The sequence below is a fragment of the Fusarium venenatum genome, assembly GCF_020744135.1.
Source record: "Fusarium venenatum strain MPI-CAGE-CH-0201 chromosome Unknown EDB82scaffold_1, whole genome shotgun sequence".
In the NCBI taxonomy this organism is placed as follows: Eukaryota; Fungi; Ascomycota; class Sordariomycetes; order Hypocreales; family Nectriaceae; genus Fusarium; species Fusarium venenatum.
The window spans coordinates 1228111-1254257 of NW_027072129.1; the positions used below are offsets into that span (position 1 = coordinate 1228111).

The window sequence follows — 26147 nt, forward strand, 5'->3', positions numbered from 1 at the left end:
AGTATTTTTAGATTACTCAATAACAACTCCAATGCTTAAATGTAATTGTCTACACTTCTGAACCATTCATCATTTCTTGAGAGATAAGTTTTGAACACATATTAAATTTTACAATTGTAAGAATGATACCCAGAACATACTCTTGGATGAAATGTCTTTGCAGACCTGTGTCCGTCTTGTCCGCAAGGTTTCAAGAAAAAGGAGTATTTAAAGAGAACACAGTTCAAGCTTTGCAGCGATAAACATTATTCTGAACATGAAGACTTAATTTTGCTGCTATCACATAAAACATGCTCTTATCTGGCTCATCGCTACCTGTGTGTGATAACTGTGCCTCCAAAACACTCCAACAATCGCGCGGTGGAAAATCAGAACCCGTTTCTTAGTCTTGTCCGACACCCACGGCCAAGAATTTCCCGGCGACCGCAAACCCTTACACAAAGTCGATGTCGCCATTCACTGCGGCGATCTAACAGAAACATCCAAACTCTACGAATTTGAGTCAGCCATCCGTCTTCTCAAAGACATAAACGCGCCACTCAAACTTGTCATCCCAGGTAACCACGATTTTACCCTCGACACGCCCCCTTTTAAGAAAGCGATCGCCGAAACACCTTTCCCCGATATAAGAGTAGAGAAGCAATATGGAAAATTTGGAGAAGCGAGACGCTTGATGGAGAGTTTTACACATGAGGGTATTGTGCATCTAACAGAGGGTGTTCATCGTTTTGACCTTGACAATGGAGCTCATCTGGTAGTTTATGCGAGTCCGTATACTCCTTCCAATGACTGCTGGGGATTCCAGTTTGGTCCTTGGATAGGTCACGACAGTCAGATCAACGAGCCAGTTGACGTGATAATAACACATGGTCCTCCAAAAGGTATCCTCGACATGACTTATCGCAGAAAGCATGTTGTTTGTTCAGACCTCTTCAAACTTGTCGCTCAAGCAAAAACTCTCATGCACTGCTTCGGCCACGTGCATCGAAGCTGGGGCGCAGAGTTGATAAGATGGCGAGGCCACGACCCTAAAGAGCCATTGCCTGATACAGCCATCGATATGGGGAAGTCTGTTACGATTGGAGTTCTTGATCGGTTTAGTTCTAGTGAACTCATGGTTGCTTGGCAGGAAGAGAATAGGAATATGAGTATTGCAGATGCGAGGGTTATACCCACGAAGCATTGCAAAGGAGACGAGTTGGCGATTACAAGAGGGGCTGATACTCTTCTTGTTAATGCTGCTATTCAAGGGTCAGATGACATACCTTTTCATCATCCGTGGTTGGTAGAGCTTGATCTTCCTGTAAGTTGAACTACATATTTGCGTGCTCTCACATTCTGCATACAAACTACAATATTCTGTGGATATATTGTTTGATACATATCACTGTTGCCCCCGGTCTGTTTCTACATGCCTTGAAGGTAAAGTCTTGGGGTTTTCAGTTTGTGACCCGAAGCTTCAGTCGTCGATTAGATGTCACCATATACTATAAACGGTTTCTGCCTACGCACCTGTGAATACTTATGCCGAGTGCCCTTTTTCCTACCTTTACCCACAAACTTCTCTCTTGCATCGCCAAAATTCTCTACCATCATCTTTCACTCTCAAAGCCCACCCAGAGATCGGTGAAAATGGCCTCTCAAGAACAGCCGCCTCTTCCTCAAGGCTTTTCTTTACACCGTCTTCCACCTGAACTACGAGATCACGCCTGGCTCTTTACCCTCCTAGATCGTCGCCTCTTTGATGTGTCGAAGATGCTCTGCATAGGAGACACTGAATTCTTCCATTTCAGCTTTCGCCACCCTCCTCCTGTCACTCTTCAAATCTGCCATGAATCCCGCGCGATTGCCCTACGTCACGGCTTCTTCGTCAAGGAGGGCGAAGGAAGCCCTGGTGTATGGTTCAGACCAAAAACCGACATAATGCTTTTTGCCGGCCACCGCGGCCACGCGCTGGCAAGCAGTAAAGACCCCATGCGAGTTGAAGGCTTAGACAGGGTCCTTCAGAACGGGATGGAGTGGGGCACCTTCGCTCACATTTTCCAATACGGACAGCGAAAGAAACGAACGGTGAAAGTCATGCGAAATGTGTACAAACGCATGCCCAACCTGGAAACACTTGACTGCCTCTCCATTAGGCGCGATGTGACAATGAAGCAAGACATCCGTAGGGCAGACTACGTAGGTGTTCGTCTACCATTGCCATTGGGCGACTCCACGCATACTGTCATAAATAAACTAATCGACTGGGAGGTGTGGTGGGAAATAATGCAAAACAAACATGGATCTATTTCTTGGACGTCCTTTGTGGATGGGATAACGACGAGACATGAAGGATTGGAAGACAAGACACGCCTGAGATTATAGAGGTTTTTCAATCACACATACCCAACCTCGAGACACTCAGCTGTGTCGTTCATGGGAACGTCATGACGTTGGGATAATATAGCAACGCCTTGCAAAGCTATTATTCTACTGTTATCAGGAAGCGACGACGATACATAACCTTAACGAGGGGTCTGAGGGCATGGGAGGTGTCTAACTTGGGGTCCAAACATCTATGGGGTTGAGATCTGGCATGGTGAGACACAGTGAAGGGCCATACTATATAGGGTGGCTATTATCGAAGGTGCTATCGTCGAGCTGATAGCTTTGCTGGAAAGAACCTGGCGAAGTTGATGGACGACACATGGGCTGGGCATTTATCTCGTTTGTTTAATGATCCTTTGTTTTTACAATGATGTTCCATCTCGTTTATGTGATAGTTATCGTCTGGAAGTAATTGAAGTTGGACTATATGTTCTAAGTTTATTACTCACTAGTAATATCTCTCATGCTTCCAGCGGTGAGCTTTTTTGATACCAGATGGCGGCTTAGGCTCAGAGAAGAGAGATATCGCAGAGTCCTGCCCAAAGAACACATATCGCTTCCGGGTCGTCGGTCTCCGGAGCCCGAGATGCCAGCTTGATGCATGGAGTCCGACTAGCTGTACATTTTTGATGTCATTTATGTCATGCTATCCCTGATATAATCAATATCATGACCGCCAAATATTTGACATTTTGTTCTCATTTTCCTAAATGTCGTAAAGATCACCAAAATCAGCTCGCCATGAAGAATCTCATTTTCCTATTTAGGAAAGTAAGCAGCCCGACTACGGACAATATCCACCCACCTTACCACTCTACCAGCGAGCCTCATAAATTATTCAGCTCTTCAACAAGACCACATCATATATATCTGTATCACTTTTTTTCTCAATGGCCCATATAAGTATGATATGACTGGTTGTGCGACAGTTCAGGCATTCGTGCATTCATTGTCTCACATGGACATGGGCAATCAATCGGATAGATTACGGACTTGTATAAAGTCCGAGTTGTTGAACGCCACGGTATGTGAGGGGGCAGGTTTCACGACGAAGAGGGGAAACATCAAGTCGCACCGTGAATTGGATCATTGTAAGCAATGGCTATATAAGACCGTCGACATTCCCTTGAACTTCAATTCAATTCAACTCACTCACTCACCTGCTCACCTGCTCACCACTCATAAACTATCACAACCACAACAGCAACAATGGGTCTCAGTCACTTTGCACTCCCCTGCGGCGAACATTACGTCGAGATGCGTGACTTCTACAAAGCCGTCCTCGCCCCTCTAGGCTACGAGTTCAAGTTTGAAGCTCAAGGACCTACAGGCGCATATTACTGCGCATTTGGAGAGAAGAACAAGGGTCCTGACTTTTGGCTTGGCGGAGGTGGAAGCTCTCTCAAGAAGTACGATGGCAAGATGGAGAACAGAACGTGTCCTGTTCATTTCGCTTTTGATGCCGAGAATCAGAAGCATGTTGATGAGTGGCATGAGGCTGCCATGTAAGTGCTTTTCTTACCTGTCTATAAGTAGTAGGATAATGCTAATTGGTTGAGTAGGAAAGCTGGTGCCGTTGATAATGGAAAGCCTGGATTGAGAGAGTACAGACCTGGGTACTATGCCGCGTTTATCCTTGATCCTGTTGGAAACAATGTCGAGGTTCTTCACATGGGTTAGAGGGGGTTGAGGTTGGGCGAAGCATTGGGAGAATCACCAGAGAGTCGAATGTGTATAGGCACAGCAGTGCTGTCGCCATACCAATTGTACTCTGGTAGGCAGCTTAATTTGTTGTGAGATAACAGGCTTCAAACCTCAAAAAGATTGATATCGTGGAGAAGCCCGCGCATTGTTTACAATAGTCGGGTCAGCATCAATATCTTAACCGATCAAATGAAAAGTTGTGTTTACTTTGAACAAGCATATCAAATTACCATACCAACTTATCTACTGACTTCACGCTATCAATCCCTCCAACTGTCAGCCCCACCTTAGGGTCACATTCAAATCCAGGAACAGCATCTATCAAGCGCTATGTAGGCTAGCCAGGGTAGTAGCAGAACAACAACCAAGCTTTAGGATATACGAACAAACAACCTTAGAATCCTGTCCAGAATGACATAGCCCAATTTACCAATTTCATCCTACGTGCTTTCAGTTGCCAAGATTCCTGGTATTCTACGGTTTGTTGACCGTCTACAGTTGTCAATGCTGACCGCCAAGATCACAAAACCAGGCCTCCAAGCAACCATGTAAGCCCTATCAAGACCAACGACATATCAACTAACTGCATTATGTCTAGTAAACATGTGTTTTTGCCCAATGCACTGTCTATTGAGAAGAATCATTAGCTTAGATACTGCATGTTCTTGTCCATTGAAGCAGTCAATCACGACGTTGAAGTGATGCTACTGCGTGTAAAATCACTAGTTAGATGTCGATTTCCCTAAAGCACCTTGAACATGAATGATAACCCTTCATGCTTAATCTTGTAGTCCAACTGAAATTGCCATCTTCGGGCCCTGCCATATCAGCAAAAATCTGACCTCAGCCAAGAACCGTACAGCCCCCAATCATCCACTGCCAGCTCTTCTATTCTCAGCCCCCAATAGCAAGTCATGTTAGTGCTGATCACTTTCGCGAAAAAAAGCACCGCCTCGGGAATAAGCCCAGACTTCTTCTCGCAAGTTATGAGACTCTATTGGGGGAATGTGATTAGATAGGTACTAGCTATGAAATTGCGGTGTCGTGAACATGCCTCATTGGCCGAACTTGCCTTGGAAAACCACAGTAGTGAGAATGCTGCTATGCGGCGTGGCGATTGTTGTCATGTAAGCTGGGTCTTGGTGTAATCGGATGAAGACATCACCGCGACGATGGAATAGTTTCCGAATATTGTATATACTGCGTGCTGATCCTGTTTGATGAAGGAACAGCAACAGCCATCGGGAGTTCACGGCTCTCGCTGCTAGTCAAGATGTACTTCTCAACTTCTTCCTTAGTCTTTCTTCCTCTTCTTATACAAACTCTCATTACATCGGTATCAGCTACTTTCAAGACAAAGAAATTTGATCTTACTATAACATGGGAGGACTACGCCCCCGATGGCTTCTCCCGGAAGATGCTTCTTGTCAATGGACAATCCCCCGGTCCCGTGCTTGAGATCGACCAAGATGACATGGTCGTTGTTAAAGTCCACAATGAATCCCCAGAGGAGCTCACAGTTCATTACCACGGTACGTTTAGCTCACTCCCTCTCTATTCAGAAGTCCTAACAAGCCAGGCTTGGAGATGAAAGGCACTCCCTGGTCAGATGGTGTCCCAGGTGTAACTCAACACCCCATCAAGCCAGGATCCAGCTTCACATACAAATTCCACGCAACTCAATACGGAAGCTTTTGGTACCACTCTCACCACCGCGGCCAAATCGAAGATGGTCTCTACGGAGCCATCATCATCCATCCTCGACACGACGAGCCGAATCCATTCCACCTCATCTCTGAGGATGAACATACCGTGTACAAGATTAAAGAAGCTGTTGAGAAGGTCAAACCCATCGTCATTTCTGACTTTGTGCATCTCACATCAGAAGAGAAATGGGATATGACAGTTGCTGCCGGGATTGAAGATTCATGCTATGACTCTATTCTTTTCAATGGTAAGGGAAGAGTTGAGTGTCTTAACAAGGATGTTGTCGATGCCAATCTTAATGAGATTCAGAAGGCGTACCTTGGGTTGGTACCAGGAGGTGCTGAGTTTACAGACAAAGCGTGAGTATTAACCCTCCAGAGTCTAGATGTAAAGCTGACCGTAAGTAGATGTCTACCCGCCTCTGCCCTCAACGCCCTCGCTGGCGGTCTGGGCAACGAATCAGCACTCCTCCCAGGTACATTCTCCGGCTGCAAAGAAACAGACGGAGAGATAGAGACCATCAAGATCTCGAATTACCTTGGCCAATGGGAGTCATGGCTTGCCTTTGACATCGTCGGCGCAGTCAACTTTGTCAACGGCGTCTTTTCAATTGACGGTCATGATATGTGGGTATACGCCATGGACGGTTCATACATCGAGCCTCAAAAGGTGCAAGCCATTCCTGTAGCTAATGGAGATCGATACTCCATCGTCATCAAGATCGCTAATTCGGGCGATTACAAAATGCGCTACAACTCCAACAGTGCACCTCAACTCATCACAGGCCATGCTGTCCTCTCTATCGAAGGTTACAGTGCTGCAGAGGGAGATGTCGAGCCTTGGATTAACCTTGTCGGTCTTCCTGCGTCCAAAGAAGTTGCTGTCTTCACTCAACTCGTGGCATTTCCCTACCCACCGAGTCCAATTTCGCCTACTGCCGATGTCACCTTCAACTTGAGCATGGCCATTAGAGGGGCTTCATATCTTTGGGCGTTGAACAGCACTGGCCTCATGTCACAAGATCTAGACGAGCGGAGGCCAACACTTTTCAACCCTCAGCCATACATCAACAACAACGTCACCATCTCGACCAAGCTAGGCCAATGGGTCGATCTCGTCTTTGTGGCAGCTTTATTCCCCCAGCCCCCGCATCCCATCCACAAGCATGGATCAAAGATGTACATGCTGGGCGCTGGGACAGGACATTTCAGGTGGAACTCCGTTGAAGAGGCCATCAAGGAGATTCCCGACCAGTTTAACCTCGTTAATCCTCCTCGTCGCGATGCGTTTCTTTCTGCTCCTGCGGACAAGGAGCCGAGTTGGGTGGTTGTTCGGTATCATGCTGCTGATGCTGGACCGTGGCTTCTTCATTGTCATATTAATAACCATATGGTTGGTGGTATGATGATGGTTATTCAGGATGGTGTTGATGCTTGGCCCGAAGTGCCTGAGGAGTATGCTGAAGGTGGTGATGGGGAGTGATGTTCTTGTGTGGGTGTGTCTTAGCTTTTTACTTCTTATCGAGACTAGGTCTCACCATTTGACTATCTAATTGTTAATCTGGCATATCTCACTGCTTTACTGCCTCGGGTGCAGAGTGAGTCTTTTTGTGGCATGATCATCCTCACTCTGCTCGTTGAAACGTAAAGGTATCTTTATAAGCAGTAATCATTATATAATAAATATGGTATCAAATCGCTAGCCAATTCCACCCTTAAAACAACCAAGTAACCACATTCTTTAACTTATTCTTCCACCCGGTCTCCTCGGTAACCTTCTCCTCGATGGTATGCACATCCGTCTCAAGATCCATCTCGTTTAGCTTAACAATCTTTGTCCTCTTGATAAGCTTCCAGACGACAAACATGATAAGCATGACGGGCAGTTCGATGTAGAAGCTTATAAAGCTGACGACGTCAAACTTGGGACTGAAGCAGCTCCAGCCCTGGACAAGTACCAGAAAGCTGTTGAGGAAGACGCAGATCCAGGGTCCGTAGGGATACGTCCAGTTCTTGAAGGGAAGAAGGTGCGTTTTGCCTTGGAGTTCGAGAGCTTGGCGGAAGCGGATTGATGTGATACCAATGGAGATCCAGCTCAGTTGGTTGGATACACCGACAATGCTGTGGAATGTTAACTTTTTTATCCTGGATATAGCATGTGATGGGACTTACTTTTGCAGCCAAGACCACAGTTGTCCAGCTCCAATGAAACTTGAACCAAAGCAAAGACCAGAGATGAAACCGGTGACTAAAACGGCAACCCAAGGGACTTGGTTCCTGTTGAGTTTTCCAAGCACTTTGGGCGCGTGTCCCTCGTGAGCGAGAGTGTACATCAATCTCACGCCCGCGAAAAGAGCGTGGTTTCCAGCCGACAGAACACTGGTCAGGATAACGGCGTTGATGACACTTCCGGCAGCTTTGGCGCCTGTCATCTCAAAGACGATGGTGAAGGGAGAAGTGCGGGTTTCCTTAGAGTTGAGATCGGGGTAGTTGTAGGGAACATTGAGACCAATGATGAGAATTGAGAGAATACTGGATATTTTGTTAGTGAGTAACTCAGTAAAGGGAAGAAGTAGACTTACTAGAAGAGAAGGATACGCCAAAAGACGTTCTTGACAACTTTGGGGATGTTCTTGGTAGGATCCTTGGTCTCACCAGCAGTGATGGCGATACTCTCAGTTCCACCATCTAAAATCATTAGTTATCCATTCAAATTCTCACGAGACCAGAAACAAACTTACAAGCAAAAGAAGCAGTGACAAAAACAGAGGCAAATCCTCCAATACCCCCAACAAAAGGCGCATCAGGTAAATGCCAGTATTTCCCACCGATGTACTCTCCAGTCTCGTTACCACCACAGTTGACAACAATACCCATGACAATGAATACAACAATGGTGATGATCTTGAGCAGACTAAGCCAATACTCAACTTCACCGTACGCCCTAACGGAAATGAGGTTAATTGCAATGAGAACAACCCAGAAAATAAGACTCAGAGCCCAGCCGGGGAAGTTGTCTGTCCAATATTGGAGAATGAGCTGCAGTGCAACGAGATCTGAAGCTGTGGATACAGCATCGTTGAACCAGTAATTCCAAGTAAGAGCGAAACCAAAAGCATCATCCACAAAGCGTCTAGTTTTCGTTAGTGGTGATTCAGTGGTAGTCAAAGTCAGACTCACCCTGCAAAAGTACAAAAACTACCAGCGACGGGAATAAAAGCGGCCATCTCGCCCAGAGCCAACATGGTGGTAAAAACAATTCCACCAACAATAGCGTAGGCAATTAGTATCGACGCTGGACCACCTGTAGCAAGTGACTTTCCGGTACCCAAGAATAAACCTGTACCGATTGTACCTCCAATGGCAATCATCTGGACCTGTCGCGCCGAGAGCGAACGGCTCAGCAGATCCGACTGCGTGGGACCTCGTCTAGACAAGCCATCGCTGTCTGGGGTATTCTCGATGCCGCCTCCTGGCGATTTGTCTTTTTCAGAATAATAAGCCATGATTATTCTGTCTGATAGTTGAATTGATCTTGAGAGTAAGATCAAGACATGTCAAAGGGAAAGATGTTATTGATGTAGTACAATTCTAATCCGCTAAAATGAAGCACGAGGAATTGCGTGCTCAGAGGCAAATCCACTACAAAACTGTTAAAAGAGTTGTAGTTACGTACTGATATTCAGGATTGTTCCATCAGCCCATGTCGATGAGAAGTTTATGGTTGCCCGCTATGGAAGGTGACTAAACCTCGAAGGGTAAGTAACGTCACATACAAAAGGTCCTTTACCAAACCAGAAACATTACTTACAACTTAACAAGGTTCAACAGAAACATCCTTTTCATCTATTCTTATTAATAACTATTGAGGCTGAACACTCTCACCAGTCTCCGGATGTAAGGATATATAGTGTGTGCAGATTTTATCTCGACATACCCACTTGGACCCAGTTTGCCGACGGTTCTTGTATACCATTTTAGTTACTTTGCCGGTTTAATCAGAGATTATTCATTCTAGAAAATCTCTTAGTCTCCAATTTGTCTCGAGTGACCGGCTGTCGTTGAAAGGTTTCCACATCTACCGGCCGAGTCTAGTGTTGCCAAGTCGGCATCTAAAATTGCCAAGCTCTTGTTTCCCATTGAGGCTTATCATTTGTCGCCTTATCGCTATCGCTTATACGTAGGGTTAAAGTGTCCAGGTAGATTTATATCTTGTCAGCATGGCATACCAGAAGCGTCTGATGAGTCTATGGTTAAATGCATATGATCTGAGAAGCACATTCTACTGGAAGACTAAATCTGCAATTATTAATAACAGGAAGGAAGTTGTCGGGACTCGTAAAGGGCGAGTGTCGACATCAAGGCCAGTTGCTTACACTGCCTCTATCGCATCTCATCGACTCCAGAGTCAAATCTATTAGGTTCCAATGTGATTCAACATTCAAACTTTCAATATGCGAAAAAAATTCTTCATGCGCCTATCAAAGCATAAATAGAATTTTAGGGCATAAGAAGACATATTTGCCATATTGTGTAAACACTAATATTCCCTCTTCACATCTTCTCTTAATCCCACGCAAGAGCTCAATTCTCTACAGCCTTCACCACTTATCTACATCACCGTCGCCTGTCGAAAAGAGTCATCAAACTACAGTCTCCCGTCAACATGGGAGTTCTTGCCGATGGGCAGGCCAGAAGCCGAACACTGGGTTCAAGACATCAAGCATTTCATACCAGACAAAATCATCTTTGATGTCGCTATTGTCCGTATTAGCAACTGCGGAAAAAAGACACTCCTCATCCACCAAAAACGCGATTCTTCTCTCTATGAGGTACTACTACAAGGTCAGGTCTACGACTCGGACGAATCAATACAACATGCAGTCGAGCGAAAAGTCAAGGAACACACAGGCCTTCGCGTAACAAAAACCGTCGGCCCTGTATGCCCTATGTATTATTAGTACGATGTTAAAAGGAGCCCATACGAAAAGCTTTGTTTGCATCTGGGATATGTGACCCTCATTTGGTGAGATGGATCCGACTATACGTTCGACACTCGCGAGTATAAGAGAGGACTCTGGATTGAGAAGGGAGAGCACCGTGACCTCCCGATGATTGACCATATGCCCAGTTTCTTGGCACTGGTCTATAAACTTCCGTGGTGGAAGGTTAAAGAGAGACCTAATAATGGACGATATTTGCCATTCAGAGGACGAGTTTGGGCATTTTTTGGACTACCGAATTATTATTTGGGGAGCATGAGAAGTGATGACTTGGCTATACAACAAGAAGTAGAAGAAGAAGAATTCTACAGTTGAATGACCATGAATCACAACTACTACGGTTGGGAAGGGCTGCATTCAAACAATGTTATTTGGCATCGATAATCTGTCTGCAGAAACAAACCGCAATTTTCAACTACGGTCTACCATCCCTCATTACTACCATACATCTCGATTAATACAAAAGAGCGTTCATCCATTTAATTATTCCCAGGTGTTCAGTATGGGTCTATCTCATTCCTTACATGGGTATCATGAACACACACTCCCAAGCAACGTAGGCTACAACATTTAAAATCCCAGTCCTATCTAAACGCCTCTAAACGCCTCCAAATTACTAAAATAAAGCCTAAAACTAGTAATGTCACGGTCTTCATCATGAAAGCCTAGCTGTTACTCGGCGTAGGACTAGTGGTGGCTGTGTGGAGAACGAGCCGCCTTAGACAACATCCTAGACAGGCAGCAACAACAAGAATAAAAGCATCAATATCTGTCTTGTCAATCCATGAAACCTGTCCTTTTAGGCATTTATATTCTTGAAACACATTTCACTTCAAATCCTTGGATAGTAAATACTGGTATTCCTTTTATTTTAAAGAGTAGTATTTTCTTTCTTGGCGCTGATATAAAAATGTTGTCCAACATCGCCTCCAAACTTGGCCTCTCAAAACCCCAAACCTCTTCCTTCAAAGTCATTCCTCGCCAAACGTCAAATTACACCATGCCTCAGAAAATAGAATACAAGTCCAAAGACATTTCCATACCGGACACATTCCTCACTTCTCCTTCATCAACATCAATAACATCCCATCAAATCGACTTTGCAAACTCCCCTCTTCCTCAATACGACGGCCACACGGCTCTTATTCTAGACAATGTTATATCACCCGATGAATGCCGCGAACTTCTTTCCCTAGCTGAAGATTCAGTCCCGCGCGACGATGAGACTCGGTCGGCGTGGAAACCCGCTTTGGTGAGTGGTGGTGATGGTTATGAGAGTCGTGCGCCAGGGTATCGCGAGAGTGACAGGATTATCTGGGACCAGCAGACGATAGTTGATCGCCTCTGGGAACGATGTCTTCAAGCTGACGGACTGCGCGATTTACTCGCTGTTGTGCCTCACGAGCCTTGGATGAAAGGTGGCAGGTTTGTCTTTAGTCGCTTAAACGACAGAATGCGCTTCCTAAAGTATTCTCCTGGACAGTACTTCAAGCGTAAGTTACTCTACATCTCCTCCGAGTACCGCTCTAATCATACTTCATACTCAGCTCACTGCGATGGCGCATACTTCTATACCGAAGGTCCTGGAAAAGAATTCGAGACCTTTTACACTGTTCATCTCTACCTCAATGATTCTGTCGAGAATGACCCTACATCGGAACTCCAAGGCGGCGCGACTTCCTTCCTTGACAGGAAGGGAGAGAAGAGGGTCGATGTGAACCCCAAGGCCGGAAGTGTTCTCATTTTTCAGCACAAGGGACTTTTCCATGAAGGAGCGTTGGTGAACAAGGGAATCAAGTACACCATGAGAACAGACATTCTCTACGAATGGATACCTGACAAAGACGAAGAAGAAGAGCCGCAGACAAAGGCTGCTTGGTGGGAATAAGATAAAGTTTCAGTATATTGTATTTTGGGAATAATATGCAGGCATTAATTAAATCTATATCATTACGATCGCCGTTTTGGCATTTTCTTCTCCTCCATCTCCTCAACATCCTTCTTTTTATGAAAGTGCGGCGCCAACTCTGATAGCCATCTTGGCTCAATCGGCATCACACTACGCATATACTCCTTTGTCGTTTGTACCAGCTCAAAGTATACCACCATCTTCTCCGGGGGATCGATAGCCATGAGCACACTGCTAGGATGGATCCACACAGTCGTATTGTTCTTGACCGTCCTGTAGCTATCACCGCTCTTCTGGAGTCGCGCGGCGTTGGGGAAGAAACCAGCTGTGATGGCGCGCTTGATGGGTCGTAGGTTCGTGGCACCACATGTAGACGGTGCCACTTCGACACGTTCGCAGAGCTTTGCGAGTTGGTCGCGGACGTCGCGCGCACGTGTGAGAGAGCGCTGCTGTAGAAAGTTCTCCTTGGCCCAGACTGGGGAGAAATCACTGTCGACCCATTGGTTCCAAACATTGAGAAGTGTGATGTGATCACCGCCATCCTTGATTGTGAATCTGTTTCGGGCGCTGTCTGCGTGGATCTTCTTATCCTTGGGTCGGAAGAAGAGGGCAGATGCTTCACCAAGCATGGATACAATAGACAAAACCTCCTCAACACATCCTTCCTTGTCTGCTGCGAGTACAGCCTTGGCAAGCATAGGGTCTGTAGGGAATTCACCCATCTGTCGTCCAAGCTTGGTCAATTCTCCACGGTGATTCAACGCCTGCAGAGCAAAGAGTTGGTTCAGAGCACCAATAAGAGCTTCTGTGGGTGGAGGATCCATAAACTCGAAATCGAGCAATTCATTAATACCAAGAGACTTCAACTGAAGCACGACACCGTTCAAGTTTGTCCTTTGGATTTCTGGCGTAGTCGACTCGTCCATCTCGTTCATGTACGCAAACTTGGTATACAAACGGAAACACTTGCCTGGTCCGACACGACCAGCACGACCACTTCGTTGGTTGGCTGAAGCTCTCGAACAGGGAACGACAACCAAGTTAGACATGCCTGTCGCAGGGTTGTAGACGTTTTCCTTGACATAGCCTGGGTCAATGACATAAACGATACCATCGATTGTCAAACTGGTTTCGGCAATATTGGTAGCCAGCACAACCTTGCGAGCACCGTCTGGCGTGGGCTCGAAGATCTTGGACTGTAGTTCAGAGGGCAAATTGGCATAGATAGGACAAACAACAAGTTCTTTGACGCGATTGCCAAGCTTCTTTGCTGTTTCTGCAATCTCGAGCTCGGCTGCTTCAATCTCGTCTTGACCCGTTAAGAAGATCAGAATGTCGCCCTTGGGTTGTGTGGTATGAATCTGGAAAGTCGTCGTGATAGCGGCAGCCAGGTAATTGGCTTCGGGGCTAGGAGTGTAATAGATATCGACAGGGTATCGTCGACCAGGAATATTAAAGATGGGCGCATCATCGAAATACTGCGCAAACTTTTCAGCGTTCATGGTAGCTGAAGAGATCAGCAGCTTCAGATCAGGTCGTTCTCTCGAGAGATCCTTGATCAAAGCCAACAGAATATCGGTATGGACTGTACGTTCGTGGGCTTCGTCGATCATCAGCGCCGAATACCCTGCTAGATCCGGCTCCGTCATGAATTCTCGTAGCAACATGCCATCAGTCATGTACTTCAGAACAGTCTTGTCGCTTGTGCAGTCCTCAAAACGAATAGTGTATCCTACTTCGTTTCCAACCTTGACACCGACTTCTTCGGCCACACGAGCTGCTACACTCATGGCTGCCACTCGTCGGGGCTGAGTACATCCAACCTTCATGCCGTTCTTGGTATAACCAGCTTCATGAAGATACTGCGGTAGTTGGGTCGTCTTTCCGCTACCTGTCTCTCCGACGATAACCAGAACTTGGTACTGCTCTAGTGCAGCAAGAAACTCGTCTCGGTATTGGTAGATTGGTAGACTTTTCCTTGTCTCTTCAATTGACAGGGCCTTCTTTTCAGCTGCGTCGATTTGCGCCTCGAGGAATTGTTGTTCCTTGGTTAATTTCCGATCATCTCCAGGCATACGTGAATCCAAGTTCCACTGGATATACTGGGAGTCGTCCATAACATAGTCGTAATCATCATTCTCCCTCTCGGCGCGCTGAATCTGCGCCTTGGCCTTTGAAGCTTGCTCTCGTTCCCACTCCTCGTGTTCAGTAACGAATTTCTCCTGTCCAAACTCATCTTTCTCGACGTATCGTTTATATAGTGCTTCCTCCTTTTTCTTTCGGTCGAGTTTGCCCTTCTCTGTGATATAATCTTCTGGCATAGCATATCCATCCCTGTGGTCATCGATCTTGAGGCGCTCCTCAGCCAGTCGCAAAATCTCTCTGTTCTTGGCAAACTCTGCTTTTTCTTTTTCGGACAGTCGCACGCCGCTTCGTAGTTCAGCAGTTTCCTCAGCAACTTGCTTCCGTAGAAGGGCTAATCGTTCGGCTTCTCGTTTCTTGAGGTATTCCTGTCGCGATCGTTCTCGAATATCGGGCAGCGCTTGGTTTCGCGCTTCAGCATCTTCGGCGAGTTTTCTTCTCGAGGAGGACTCTCCATCCCTATCGTCCTTTTTCGGTTTTTTGCTGTCCTTTTCTCTCAGGCGTTTTGCGAAAGCCTCGCGCTCTTCGATATCCTTTTTGCGTTCCAATTCCTCTTTCGCGCCATCGGATAGTTCTTCGTCTCTCGATTCATCATGGCTTAATTTGACTCGCTTGCTTGCTGATTGCTCAAACTCGGGCCCATCGTCTTCCTCCTCGGGTTCATCAGAAGGTGGTTCCTCGTCGCCCCATCGATCATCGAAATCGGCTTTGTCGTCGCGTTGTCGATATTGCTTGGGTCGACTATGGCGAGATGAAGATACACGTGCCGGGGATCTCGAGCGACTGCGTTCGCGACGGGACTTTGAGTGTCGGGAAGACGACTTGTCGTCGCGGTCTCGTTCGCGATGTCGATGTCTAGATTTCTTCTCCTTGGTAACTTTCTGAGGACCCACCTCATCCTCTTCCATAGGAAGGAAAGCGTACTTTTTGGAGCTCATTTTGATTGATGAGCTTTTAGTAGAAGAAGAAATGGCTGGGTATAAATAAGAAAAAACCCAAGGCCTTGAATGCGACATGTAAGTTTAACTTGATGTCTTGCCTAGATTTGGAGAAAGGATAATCCGGGGCTGCCTGAGCTTTAAACCAATTATAAGATTTCGATAAGAAGCTAGACCTGCAGGGGTAAAGCGATAAGCAGTCCCATTAACCCCCAAAAAGTGTAGTAGACAAGCAATTGATAACACGCTGGTGTTTCGTAGGTAGAGGCGAGTTCTTTGTTCTCTGTTGTTCTTTTCTTCCCTCTTTTTCTTCGCAACGCTTTTCAATTCCGTATTTCTTTACAAGCCAATACTCCAAACTGTTCAAATTGCATTGGCTTTTTAAGATTTACAAATCTTGCTGAAATAGACGCACAATGTTGTTTCATACAGCGGCCCTCGTGGTCCTTTTAGCTCTGGTCCAGCTAGCTGTATGCGCCGAGGACTACTACAAGGTAAACTCACCTCAACGAACCTCTAAATAGTCGCTAATTAGCATTTCTGCAGATACTCGGTGTTAACAGAAAAGCTACGAACAAAGAGTTGAAGCAAGCATATCGACAATTGTCAAAGAAGTTCCACCCAGACAAGAATCCGTATGCCCCTCCATGAACACCTGTCTGTTTGACTAGACACTAACCTTTTTAAGTGGCGATGACACAGCGCACGATAAGTTTGTCGAAGTCTCCGAAGCCTATGATGTCCTAAGCGACGAGGAAATGCGAAAGGTCTACGACCATCATGGCCACGAAGGCGTCCAGCAGCGCCGTCAGGGAGGCGGAGGCGGTGGTGGTCATGATCCTTTTGATCTCTTTAGCCGTTTCTTCGGCGGTCACGGTCACTACGGTCGAGGATCCAGCGAGCCCCGAGGTCACAACGTCGAAGTCCGTGTCGAAATTACTCTCCGCGATTTTTACAACGGCGCCACTACCGAATTCTCTTGGAACAAGCAACATATCTGTGAATCATGTGAAGGTACTGGAAGTGCAGATGGTCAAGTCGATACCTGCCAGCACTGCGGTGGTCATGGTGTGCGTCTTATGAAGCGCCAGCTTGCTCCCGGTATGTTCCAGCAGTTCCAGCAACGATGCGACGCCTGCGGTGGTCGGGGCAAGCACATCAAGCATAAGTGTACAGTGTGTCATGGTGAACGAGTCGAGAAGAAGTCTACGCCCGTCCAACTCAACATCCAGCGCGGAGCTGCCCGCGACACCCGCCTTGTCTACGAGAATGAGGCCGACGAGAGCCCTGATTGGGTTCCTGGTGATTTACTGGTTACACTATCTGAAAAGGAGCCCTCATATGATAACAACCCCAACAAAGTCGACGGCGCATTCTTCCGTCGCAAGGGTGACGACCTTTACTGGAACGAAGTCCTTTCTCTCCGCGAGGCCTGGATGGGCGATTGGACTCGCAACCTCACTCATCTCGATAATCACGTTGTTCGTCTAAGCCGGCCCCGTGGCCAAGTTATTCAGCCTGGCCACGTCGAGACCGTCGTTGGAGAAGGTATGCCCATCTGGCATGAGGACGGCGACAGTGTCTACCACAAGACCGAATTCGGAAACCTGTACGTTGAGTACACCGTCGTGCTACCCGATCAACTGGACACCAACATGGAAAGTGAATTCTGGGGTCTTTGGGAGAAGTGGCGACTCAAGAACGGCGTTGACCTGCAAAAAGATAGTGGACGACCAGAGCCTGAGCGTGCTCATGATGAGTTATGATGAAAGGACAGAGTGTCTGGAGAGGAGTTATGAAAGAGGCGGGGTGCAGTGAAATAAAGGATACCAATTGCGTACTCGATATGATATAGAATTACTACAAGACTCGCCATCGAGGGACTTGATTTACAAGAGTTTTGACTTTTGAAATGCAAACACCATGATTCTCGTCACTGTGATGTCGAGACGTAGCTTTGACCCACATTTGAGTTACATCGATCAACACAGAAACTACCAGAACCATCGAAAGACAATATGAAGAAAACTGATATTGATATGGAAGTAAAATTATATATTATGATTACCCTTCAATCCAACCGAAACTTCTACAATGTCCATCTTGCGATTAAGAACAGAAAAGACAATTCAAGAAACATTAGTATAGTCTAGGAGTAGGGTAACTACTATCTATATAAGCAATAATAGCAATGCAGTGATTCCATTCCATTTTCCCTTCTTTTTTCTCTTTCTTTTCCTTTCTTATCCACTCCTTTCTTATTCAAGAGAATAATAAATATAATGTCTAGTTCAACACCAACAACCACTCCCTCGACAAATGACATTTCTTGTAACACCAACACATCTACTCATGATGTAGTAGAAATCTCCCGCTCAGATCTCATCATAGTCAAAGACACAGACTACAAAACAGACAAACACCTCATACTCTGTGGCAAATGCCGCGGTGTACTCAACGTCTCATCTTATAGTTGCATGTGCGAGCACGATTCGGATGCTGCTCGTGCGGCTTGATGAGTATACAATCCCTTATACTAACCCAGCGTTTATGAGCGGGTTACAACAAAATATGAGATGGCAATACCATAAAAGCTTCAACTCTACCTAATAACCATCACAATACATTTGTACTATAGCTCTTCCCAGCCAGCAACTCTGGCGAATCTGAGGTAGTGCTGGAAACAAAGCCTCTTCGTCCAGATAGTTGATGAAGCATACTGTCATGAAATACATATCACAATAGTCACAGTTGATAGAGAGGCAAGCTTGAACAAAGTATCATAAACAGACATCAACCGTGTTTCTCTATATAGGCCGTAATGTATAAATGGTCGTAGCGTCGTATCATAAGTCCACCCAAAAACAGAAACCATTATCATATCCAACCAAGGAAAAAAGAAAGAGCATTCGCAATCATTACGTCATTAGTCCCGATGTCTTCTTCGTCGCCTCCTTTCGTCACGACGTCCATCATCAATAGCCTCTCGTTGATCCGGCTGCTGTAATCCACTAAGAACATTTCCGAGAATGCCAAGCCATCCAGCCTTGCCTTCAAGTGCTCCAGTCACACCACGAACGATCTGTTGCACAGCTTCGCCGTCTGTTCCTGCTACTTGCCATGCACCCTTGATATCCCAGTCGTCCCGACGCTTGGGTTTGTATTCAAAGTCCCCTCTTCTGCTTGTCAACCCGCGGTTTCTGGTGGACCGTTCATCCAGTGGTTTGCCATGCTTGTCAAAACGATCAGGCAAGTCCTCGATAGGTTCATCCGAGTCAGAGTCATCACCTCGATGTTGTCGTCTCCGACTGAAATATGATTCATCATCTGACTGGGTCGACACAGTATCTCGCTGCTTCGAGCTTGGTGTAGCGGGCACAAGTCCTTGAAGCATATCGTGAGCTTCTTGCTCCTTTCTCTCCTTTTCCTCCTTGGCCTTTGCTTTAGCACGATGTAGTTTCATCGTCATAGAACTCTTGGGCGACATGGGACCAAAGACCACAGATTTGGTTGGATACTCTTCATCAGACGAATCTAGTACATCTGTCCTATAGTCAGCACTGTTTCTTTGCTTTCATTCAACAACTCTCCCGATACGGTCGGACGCACCCTCATCTAGGCCTCTTGAGCTCAGGTTGTGGACAGGATTACTCACATTGTCAGGCGGTCTTGGGCCACCGGATGGTGGAGGTCCCGGAGGTCCAGGTGGCGGTGGTGGCCCAGGAGGTCCTGGCGGAGGAGGTCCAGTTGATAGCCCACGAGGGGGGCCAGGAGGTGGAGGAGGATATCCCGTATAGTCTTGAGGAACATATGGTTGATATTCACGATTATTATCCGGAATATTGTTATAAGGGGCTGCTGATAGGGGAGTAGGATCCACAGGATAAGGTGGAAAGCCTGCACCACCAGATGCCATGGGTGGTGAGCGTGGGCGTCGATCATCATAGTCATCGTAGCCTGCTCAAAAGTGGTCAGTCAACACAACTTTGGTCACTCAAGGACTACTCACGTCTCCTAGAACGACTTCGAGATCGGGTTCGTGAAGGAGATCTGGTAGCTCGGCCACGGCGGTCTCGCTCATCTTCTTTTTCACGTTCCCTCTCTAATTCAAGTCGACGTTCTCTGGAACGCTGTTCCCTCTTGTCTCTGTCCTTTTTCTCCTTGTATTCTTTGATGCCAAGAGCTGCAGCTCCTGCGGCTGCCGCGGCTCCAAGTCGACTTCTACTGCGTTTACGGTCGCGATCGGAGCCAGCAGACACAGAGCGGCTACGGCCACGGCCACGTCGTCTGTGGCGTTCACGCCTTGCCTCTGCTTCGGATTCGTAGCCTCGCGATTTCGAGGCGGGCGCGAGGGGATCGTTACCGTATTCAACTACGGGGCCTAGCTCGAGATCAGTCCCGCGCTCTGAACGAATGGATCTGGCCTTGGACCTGCTCCGGCTTCGGCTCCTAGATGGGCCTCGTCGGTAGTATTCATCATCACTGCTGTTGTCACTGCCATCCTTCTTATCCTGGCGTTTCTTCCAAACATGGTGCGCTGCCTTTGCTGCTACAGCCGCACCTGCGATCTCAGCGCCGCGGCGAAGTTTGGACTTGCTGCGGCTCCTTGATCGGCTTCGACTACGGCTGCGGCTGCGCGAGCTGCTTGACCTACTGCTGCTGCGACCTCGAGACTTGGACCTGTTGCGCAGATGCTTTGCAACACCTGCAGCAGCAACAGTTCCCAAAGCAGCCTTGGCTGCGGTCGACAAACTTCGACGGCGGCTGCCACGGCTCGTGCTCTTGGTCGTAGTTGTGGTTCTTCGGATGACAGAACGCGACGAACGCGAACGAGAGCGAGAGTAATCAGAGTGATAACCACGGCGACCACGGCTCCTGCCCCGGATCGCCTCTTCCTTCTCAATCTTATTGGACTGGTAGTATTTGGCGGCTCCGGCAGCAGCTAGAGCTACAGCAGCGATTCCAAGGCCCTGCTTGAAACGCGAGGAGCGATCAGGTGATTCATCATCGTGCCAGCGATCTTCGTAAGCACTCTTGGCTCTGCGTAGTGCCTCAGTGCCGAGCGCTCCAAGAGCAGCTCCAGCAATGACCTTGCGGCCACGGTTTTCTGGCAACTCTCCATAGCTGTCGCGGCGGCTGTTGAGAAGGGCTGTGACTCCAGCACCAGCAAGAGCACCCTCTGCCAAATGTCGCTTGTGGTGAGAGTCTTCACTGCTCTCGCGGCGACGAACAACTTTGCGCCGCATGTAGTAATCTTCATCGTCGCTGTAATGGCCGCCTCTACGATCATATCGCTCAACGTATCGACGATCGCCGCGGGAGTCATAGTGTTCATGACGATAATAATACTCCTCATCCTGAGGGCGAGGGCGGTGCTCGTGTCGGTGTTCATGTCGATGCTCTCTTCGGACCACGATCTGCTGCCTCTCAGGTTCTTTTTCTCGGATAACAACCACACCAGGCTGCTGCTGCTGACGGGGAGAAACAATGACAGGTGGTGGAGCAGGCGCTTCTTGAACAATGATTTTCTGCGGCTCGGGTGCACGCTGTCGAATGATGACGGGAGGTGGTGGATCGTAAGGGGTGTAATACTCTGTTTCCTTGCGGTATCGCTCAACGTCACAGCCGTGACTGTCGTCGACATGCTCCTCCACCCGCTTCTCGACACGGTACTCGCCGTTGTCTCGACGCTCGGTCTTCACCATTTGGTTCTCAACCTTGACATCGTCGTCGAACAAAGCGTCAAAACGAGATCGTCGTTCCCAATCACGCTCAACTTCCTTGGTCTCTGCATAAACTGGCGCACGGGTTCGATCGCCTACCTGAGAAGGCGCAGGCATCGGCATCGGCGGCGGGGCTGGAGGAGGATAAGTCTCTCGCTCGATTTCCTTTTCGTAGATGAATGATCGAGGAGCTGTGTCTCGGCCACGATCCTCACGAAAGCTGGCTTGCGAAGGGGCGGGTTCAAATGCAGAGTGTGGTCGATCCGGGGCGTAAGAACGTCGATCCTGTTCTACAAAGTCGCCAGTAGGGCGGCCAGCATAGCGGGAAACATGGGAACGTCCATCGTCGTACTCGGAGTATCGGTCTGACCGGCTGGGTGCGACTTTGTATCTTCGGATTGTAGTCTTGCGATAACGCTCATCGTCTGAAGAACCGCCCTCGTCCCGCTCCCACTCGCGCTCGCGATATGTGCGAGAGTCTCTGTAGACGTCGCCCATCGCGGGGTATGACAGGGGTTGTTTTATAGAGTCGTGCTAACTTGCTGAGGTCAAAATAAAGCAAATCGGTTCAAATAGGGAGAAATTTCAATATTCGGTAGAAAACGCCTAACGAGAAATCACAGCGAAATCTATGGATGTTTGTATGTAAGAGGGAGGAATGAATGCGTGAGTGGTGTGGTTTGTATAGGGGAGAAAGCTGGGAAACAAGACGAGCTATGACGGAAGAGAATCGAGCAAGAAGGAACTGGCTGGCAGGTTTGGGCTTGACAAGGATCCCTTCAGAGCGGGCGGCTTGTAGCGCGGGGCCTACTTCTGCCTCAAAAGCCCAGTCCAGTAAATACCCAGGCAGAGTGTGCGTGGAGCCCTTAAACTTCAGTGCTCGAGCAGGGTAGCAAGGGTACGAGATGGCCTAGGAGAAAGCCTGCTGTGGCTATGATGGAAGATGATGCTGCTAGTGCAGTAGAACATGGCACGGGATTGGATAGACGGTCGAGATGGGTGGCAGAAGGTCTCTTGTTCTGCCCGGCTGATGCTGGGCATTTGTGTACGGGGTCCAATCAGGCTTGGGTTTGGATGAACCATCCGGTGCAACCTGGAACACATTTGTGCAGTAACAATATCTTGGAAGAAGAATTCATTTTGTTGGGTTTCTTTCCTTTCCAGGCTATCTCGGGTATTTTCTTGGATATTGGAATAAGTAGGTCCATTCAGAGCCCAACCATATAGCTGATCCACAAGTCAAACCAGGAACATATCGAGTCTGGGAACTGATTCATAGGTATCACTGTCAGGTTAGGCACAGAGCCTCACAGGCATTTAATTGCCGAACAAAGCACGAACCAATGCCGTCAGAAGCAAGCAGCCGTAAATTACACACTCTTTGTCCCATGTCAAACAAAGGCTTTTCCACTTTTTGAACCCTTGTAACACCAAAACCGTTCATGTCAACGCCCGTCTCGAGTCAAAGAAAACTCTAGGCCGCATCTCGAGGCCTAATTTATGTCTCGGTAATGGGGGACAAAGGCCAAATCACACGGGCCTACTCTCAACCCTCCCTCCAACTCGGGATCTAAAGAGAACCCACAACCACGTAACCTTGTTCCGTCACACCAAGGCCCATCTCTCTAGTTACTTCATCGACAGGGACACCACTCCATTATTCAGCTTTAGAACAAAGTAAAAGAAGACGCAAGGAGTTAAAATGAGGCGAAGAAGCTTTTCCTCTGATCGTGCCGACCCGTAGATCATTTTTGGAGCGCAAATCAACACAGTACTACCGAAAATCACAATAATCTCTACACAACCCCACTCTAGCTGTTGTCAAATGTCGTCATAGGCTTGCTTTTTAATGGGAAATGGAAAAGAGAAAACCCCACCTCTTTGAACCCTGGCGCCGATTAACAATAAACATCTTGTTTCTTATTTCAGCGGAGTCACTCGCCCTCACCATGAAAAAGAAAAGCATGGACAAGTAATGGTCAAAAACAATCATTCATACCCGTAGAGTCATCACTTGGGTCAAACATATTTCTTTTCGGGGTCAATTGATTACGTAGACCTCGAGTCTGAGTCACCAGACGTTCTTTGTGCACATGCACAATCAGACGCTGATTGCTGACAGAACTCCATCCGCAGCCTTAAAACCGCCCCGTTCTCGAAGGGTCCCTGTCTAATGGGCTTCTCCGTAGTGTCCTTGTTCTCATGACTGGAATGTTCCATACTCGTGGTTTTTCCCATATCAGCATAGAGGCGTTTTCAATACGATGTAGGTACTACAAAGCTGCGCAGAGTACATTTCATTGCCCCAACAAAAGTAAGAATTCTTTGCTCATTAGGTAGGCCATTTGTTCCTTGATCAGTTAGCCTCGAGTCGAAATGGCATATTGCCTGGAAGCACACGTCGACACTAAATAAAATATTCTGGACCAGCAGCTCACCAGCCTCAAAACACATGTCGCCCAATCATTGTACAGACATTGGTTGTCAATTGTCTTATACTAAAACGGATTCCCATGTTTTAACCTGAACTCCAAAGTATCACCATTGAACGAAACCCGAGTAATAACTCCTTCTGCTTCACTTTCTAGCAGTGCTCATGCTACATACGTTGAGAATCTTCTGTCAACCTTACTGATCAAAGCCCTCCTTCGATCCCAAGACACCAACTCCACCGTTGCTGCGTCTTCGGCGGCCGATAACATCGTGGATCCAGTCACTGATTGTGAAGCCCCAGTGTCCAGCGACGAGAACACCGCTAATGATGTTGATGATCTTAACAAATAAGCTGATGATACCGTCGCGGCTCTCGTGAACTGTAAGCAGAATTGGCTCGATGTCGTACTTGAAGAAGATTCCGGGAATGTATCGGTCGTCGACTGCCTTGCTCTGCTCCGTAACGGCATACTGGTTGGTGAGAATGGACCGGGAGTTGACGCTGTACATGGTGGGCACAACGGAAAGGTAGTATTGGAACTTGTGGAAGTTGGTGTCAGCAGTGTTGACGGTGCCATCGAGGGGGTTGACGAGCGAAGGGTAGAAGGGACCGTAAGAAAGCTCCGAGATGATATGCGAAAAGTTAAACTCTGTGACTGGTTAGTATGCGATATCTACCTCCTCGCCAATAAGACTTACTGCTGTGATCAAGATGCTCGCCCTGGCCCATATAACCGTGGCCACGAGCGGTAATGTGGAAATCACCCTGCACCTTGTTCAAGTCAAGACTTCCATAGATACGGCAGCTGTCGGCATTGCCCCTGAATCGGGGTGTCTTTGCCCACTTGGCCCTCTTCTTTCCAAGCGCAACAATATCGTGAACGTGCTCCTCGCCGAAACCCTCATCTTCGTACTTTGGCTCGTTGTATCCTTGGCCAGTGACGACTCGACCTTGGCTATCCCGTCCAAGCTTATGAACACCCTTGTTGTCGGCCCACTGTCCCCAAAGAGTCTTGTCGGTTTTGAGGCGCTTGGCCGCCATGATTCGATCGCCAGAAGCATCCTGAACGTTGACGTGAACATCGTCGCAGTTCATTTTGACCACGATATCCAAGTTGATCTGCATTTCTCGTGAAACACCGGCCTCGACTTCGAAGTTGTGAGACTCGGCGCCGCGCCACCAGCGACCAAGCTCACCCCAGATAAGGATGAGCGAGATGATGGACACGGCGACTGTCCATTTTCCACCTCCCGAGGTTCGTTGGATGTATTGCGGCTTTGACTTGGCTGTCGAAGGTTAGCGCGCGTGTAGACAGAGACCAGATATGACAAGGAGACATACGGAACGCATCAAAAGCAGCTACCAAGCTTCCCTCCTTTGGACCAAACTTGTCCTCCTCAAAGTCCGACTTTTCCGTGCCGTTCATCATTTTGCAAAGAATCTCTAGTCCCGCTAGTTCGAATATATACAATGAAAAACGTGATCGATATCGTGGGGAGGAACCGCCTGTCGCGAAAAGTCGAGGATTCGTCGCAAACTCAAAGTCGTGATCGACACCAAATGCGCAAAAGGGTGTTTCTATTTCCGCATGCCCGATTTTCAAAAAACGAAACAATGAAGTGACTGGAAACCAATTGGAACCGGTTTCAATGGTCTTTGAATTGCTTCGTCGACCACTAGTCTTTTTTGGTGAACGAGAGTGGAAATTGTCGATGTCGTCGCTTCGTTGCGCTCAGCAGCCGCAATCAGAAAGGACAGCTTACTGTAACTAAAACCATCCCCTGACGCTGGCGTTGTCAGGGTCCAGCTTTTGATTGGCTGGTGGGGGCTGTTGATGGGTTAAAGTGTTGCCGACCCGAGCTGTTCTGAGATCATCGGCTCTAGCGCGGATTTACTCTTTCAACGGTCCCACCAGTTCATGTCAACTTGGATGCATTGCGTCTATCATGACACGAGGACTGGCTTGATGCTTTTGCTTTAAACTCCTCAATATCGTCTCTTTCACGGAGCTAATTTAATCTACAAGTTCAAGCCTTTTCAAGACCTTCATTTTGCCTCGTCATAGGCCTAGCTGTCGTGGTAGGATATGGTCTTGTTTGACTGTTCACAATAATCATTGAATCTCTGACAATAATGTGTTGATCAGACTAGAACAGCGCTCATTTTGAATGTATCTCTCGAAATAATAATGCATTTAAGATTGTTTAGAGGGCACCCG

General features: G+C 47.5%; 11 protein-coding genes across 11 annotated transcripts; 7 read left to right on the forward strand and 4 right to left on the reverse strand.

The window, feature by feature from the left end:
* Positions 1-22: 22 nt before the first annotated feature.
* Positions 23-2633, forward strand: EDB82DRAFT_570309 (Metallo-dependent phosphatase-like protein). Its single transcript, XM_065609903.1, has 3 exons — positions 23-319; positions 373-1303; positions 1621-2633. Exons 1-3 carry the CDS (start codon positions 291-293, stop codon positions 2365-2367), a joined length of 1707 nt encoding a protein of 568 aa, XP_065465316.1. The 5' UTR covers positions 23-290; the 3' UTR covers positions 2368-2633.
* A 793-nt stretch (positions 2634-3426) lies between these two features.
* On the forward strand, positions 3427-4223 carry EDB82DRAFT_6771 (Glyoxalase/Bleomycin resistance protein/Dihydroxybiphenyl dioxygenase). The gene is made up of 2 exons (XM_025732096.2): positions 3427-3875; positions 3933-4223. Exons 1-2 carry the CDS (start codon positions 3580-3582, stop codon positions 4048-4050), a joined length of 414 nt encoding a protein of 137 aa, XP_025591056.2. The 5' UTR covers positions 3427-3579; the 3' UTR covers positions 4051-4223.
* Positions 4224-5347: 1124 nt separating this feature from the next.
* EDB82DRAFT_425629 (multicopper oxidase-domain-containing protein) lies at positions 5348-7263 on the forward strand (the record flags this gene model as incomplete). Its single annotated transcript, XM_025732095.2, has 3 exons — positions 5348-5606; positions 5654-6140; positions 6189-7263. The coding sequence occupies 3 exons, from the start codon at positions 5348-5350 to the stop codon at positions 7261-7263; spliced, it is 1821 nt and encodes a 606-aa protein (XP_025591055.2).
* Positions 7264-7412: 149 nt separating this feature from the next.
* EDB82DRAFT_482718 (amino acid permease/ SLC12A domain-containing protein) lies at positions 7413-9475 on the reverse strand. Its single transcript, XM_025732094.2, has 5 exons — positions 8961-9475; positions 8522-8913; positions 8363-8468; positions 7953-8312; positions 7413-7901 (listed from the first exon to the last, which is right to left on the reverse strand). Exons 1-5 carry the CDS (start codon positions 9284-9286, stop codon positions 7496-7498), a joined length of 1590 nt encoding a protein of 529 aa, XP_025591054.2. The 5' UTR covers positions 9287-9475; the 3' UTR covers positions 7413-7495.
* An 888-nt stretch (positions 9476-10363) lies between these two features.
* On the forward strand, positions 10364-11098 carry EDB82DRAFT_570313 (uncharacterized protein; the record flags this gene model as incomplete). The annotated part of the gene is made up of 2 exons (XM_065609904.1): positions 10364-10720; positions 10949-11098. Exons 1-2 carry the CDS (start codon positions 10463-10465, stop codon positions 11096-11098), a joined length of 408 nt encoding a protein of 135 aa, XP_065465317.1. The 5' UTR covers positions 10364-10462.
* Positions 11099-11597: 499 nt separating this feature from the next.
* EDB82DRAFT_482721 (uncharacterized protein) lies at positions 11598-12677 on the forward strand. Its single transcript, XM_065608199.1, has 2 exons — positions 11598-12276; positions 12331-12677. The coding sequence occupies exons 1-2, from the start codon at positions 11694-11696 to the stop codon at positions 12669-12671; spliced, it is 924 nt and encodes a 307-aa protein (XP_065465318.1). The 5' UTR covers positions 11598-11693; the 3' UTR covers positions 12672-12677.
* EDB82DRAFT_482722 (P-loop containing nucleoside triphosphate hydrolase protein) lies at positions 12678-15862 on the reverse strand. The gene has a single exon (XM_025732092.2). The coding sequence runs from the start codon at positions 15848-15850 to the stop codon at positions 12734-12736; it is 3117 nt and encodes a 1038-aa protein (XP_025591052.2). The 5' UTR covers positions 15851-15862; the 3' UTR covers positions 12678-12733.
* A 140-nt stretch (positions 15863-16002) lies between these two features.
* On the forward strand, positions 16003-17738 carry EDB82DRAFT_455175 (uncharacterized protein). Its single transcript, XM_025732091.2, has 3 exons — positions 16003-16266; positions 16319-16407; positions 16461-17738. Exons 1-3 carry the CDS (start codon positions 16189-16191, stop codon positions 17536-17538), a joined length of 1245 nt encoding a protein of 414 aa, XP_025591051.1. The 5' UTR covers positions 16003-16188; the 3' UTR covers positions 17539-17738.
* Positions 17739-17966: 228 nt separating this feature from the next.
* On the forward strand, positions 17967-18492 carry EDB82DRAFT_482724 (uncharacterized protein). Its single transcript, XM_065608200.1, has one exon. It carries the CDS (start codon positions 18055-18057, stop codon positions 18286-18288), a length of 234 nt encoding a protein of 77 aa, XP_065465319.1. The 5' UTR covers positions 17967-18054; the 3' UTR covers positions 18289-18492.
* EDB82DRAFT_482726 (uncharacterized protein) lies at positions 18493-22313 on the reverse strand. Its single transcript, XM_025732090.2, has 3 exons — positions 19782-22313; positions 19382-19729; positions 18493-19315 (listed from the first exon to the last, which is right to left on the reverse strand). Exons 1-3 carry the CDS (start codon positions 21991-21993, stop codon positions 18699-18701), a joined length of 3177 nt encoding a protein of 1058 aa, XP_025591050.2. The 5' UTR covers positions 21994-22313; the 3' UTR covers positions 18493-18698.
* Positions 22314-24036: 1723 nt separating this feature from the next.
* On the reverse strand, positions 24037-25737 carry EDB82DRAFT_6900 (endoplasmic reticulum vesicle transporter-domain-containing protein). The gene is made up of 3 exons (XM_025732089.2): positions 25271-25737; positions 24628-25215; positions 24037-24578 (listed from the first exon to the last, which is right to left on the reverse strand). Exons 1-3 carry the CDS (start codon positions 25356-25358, stop codon positions 24124-24126), a joined length of 1131 nt encoding a protein of 376 aa, XP_025591049.1. The 5' UTR covers positions 25359-25737; the 3' UTR covers positions 24037-24123.
* Positions 25738-26147: the final 410 nt, after the last annotated feature.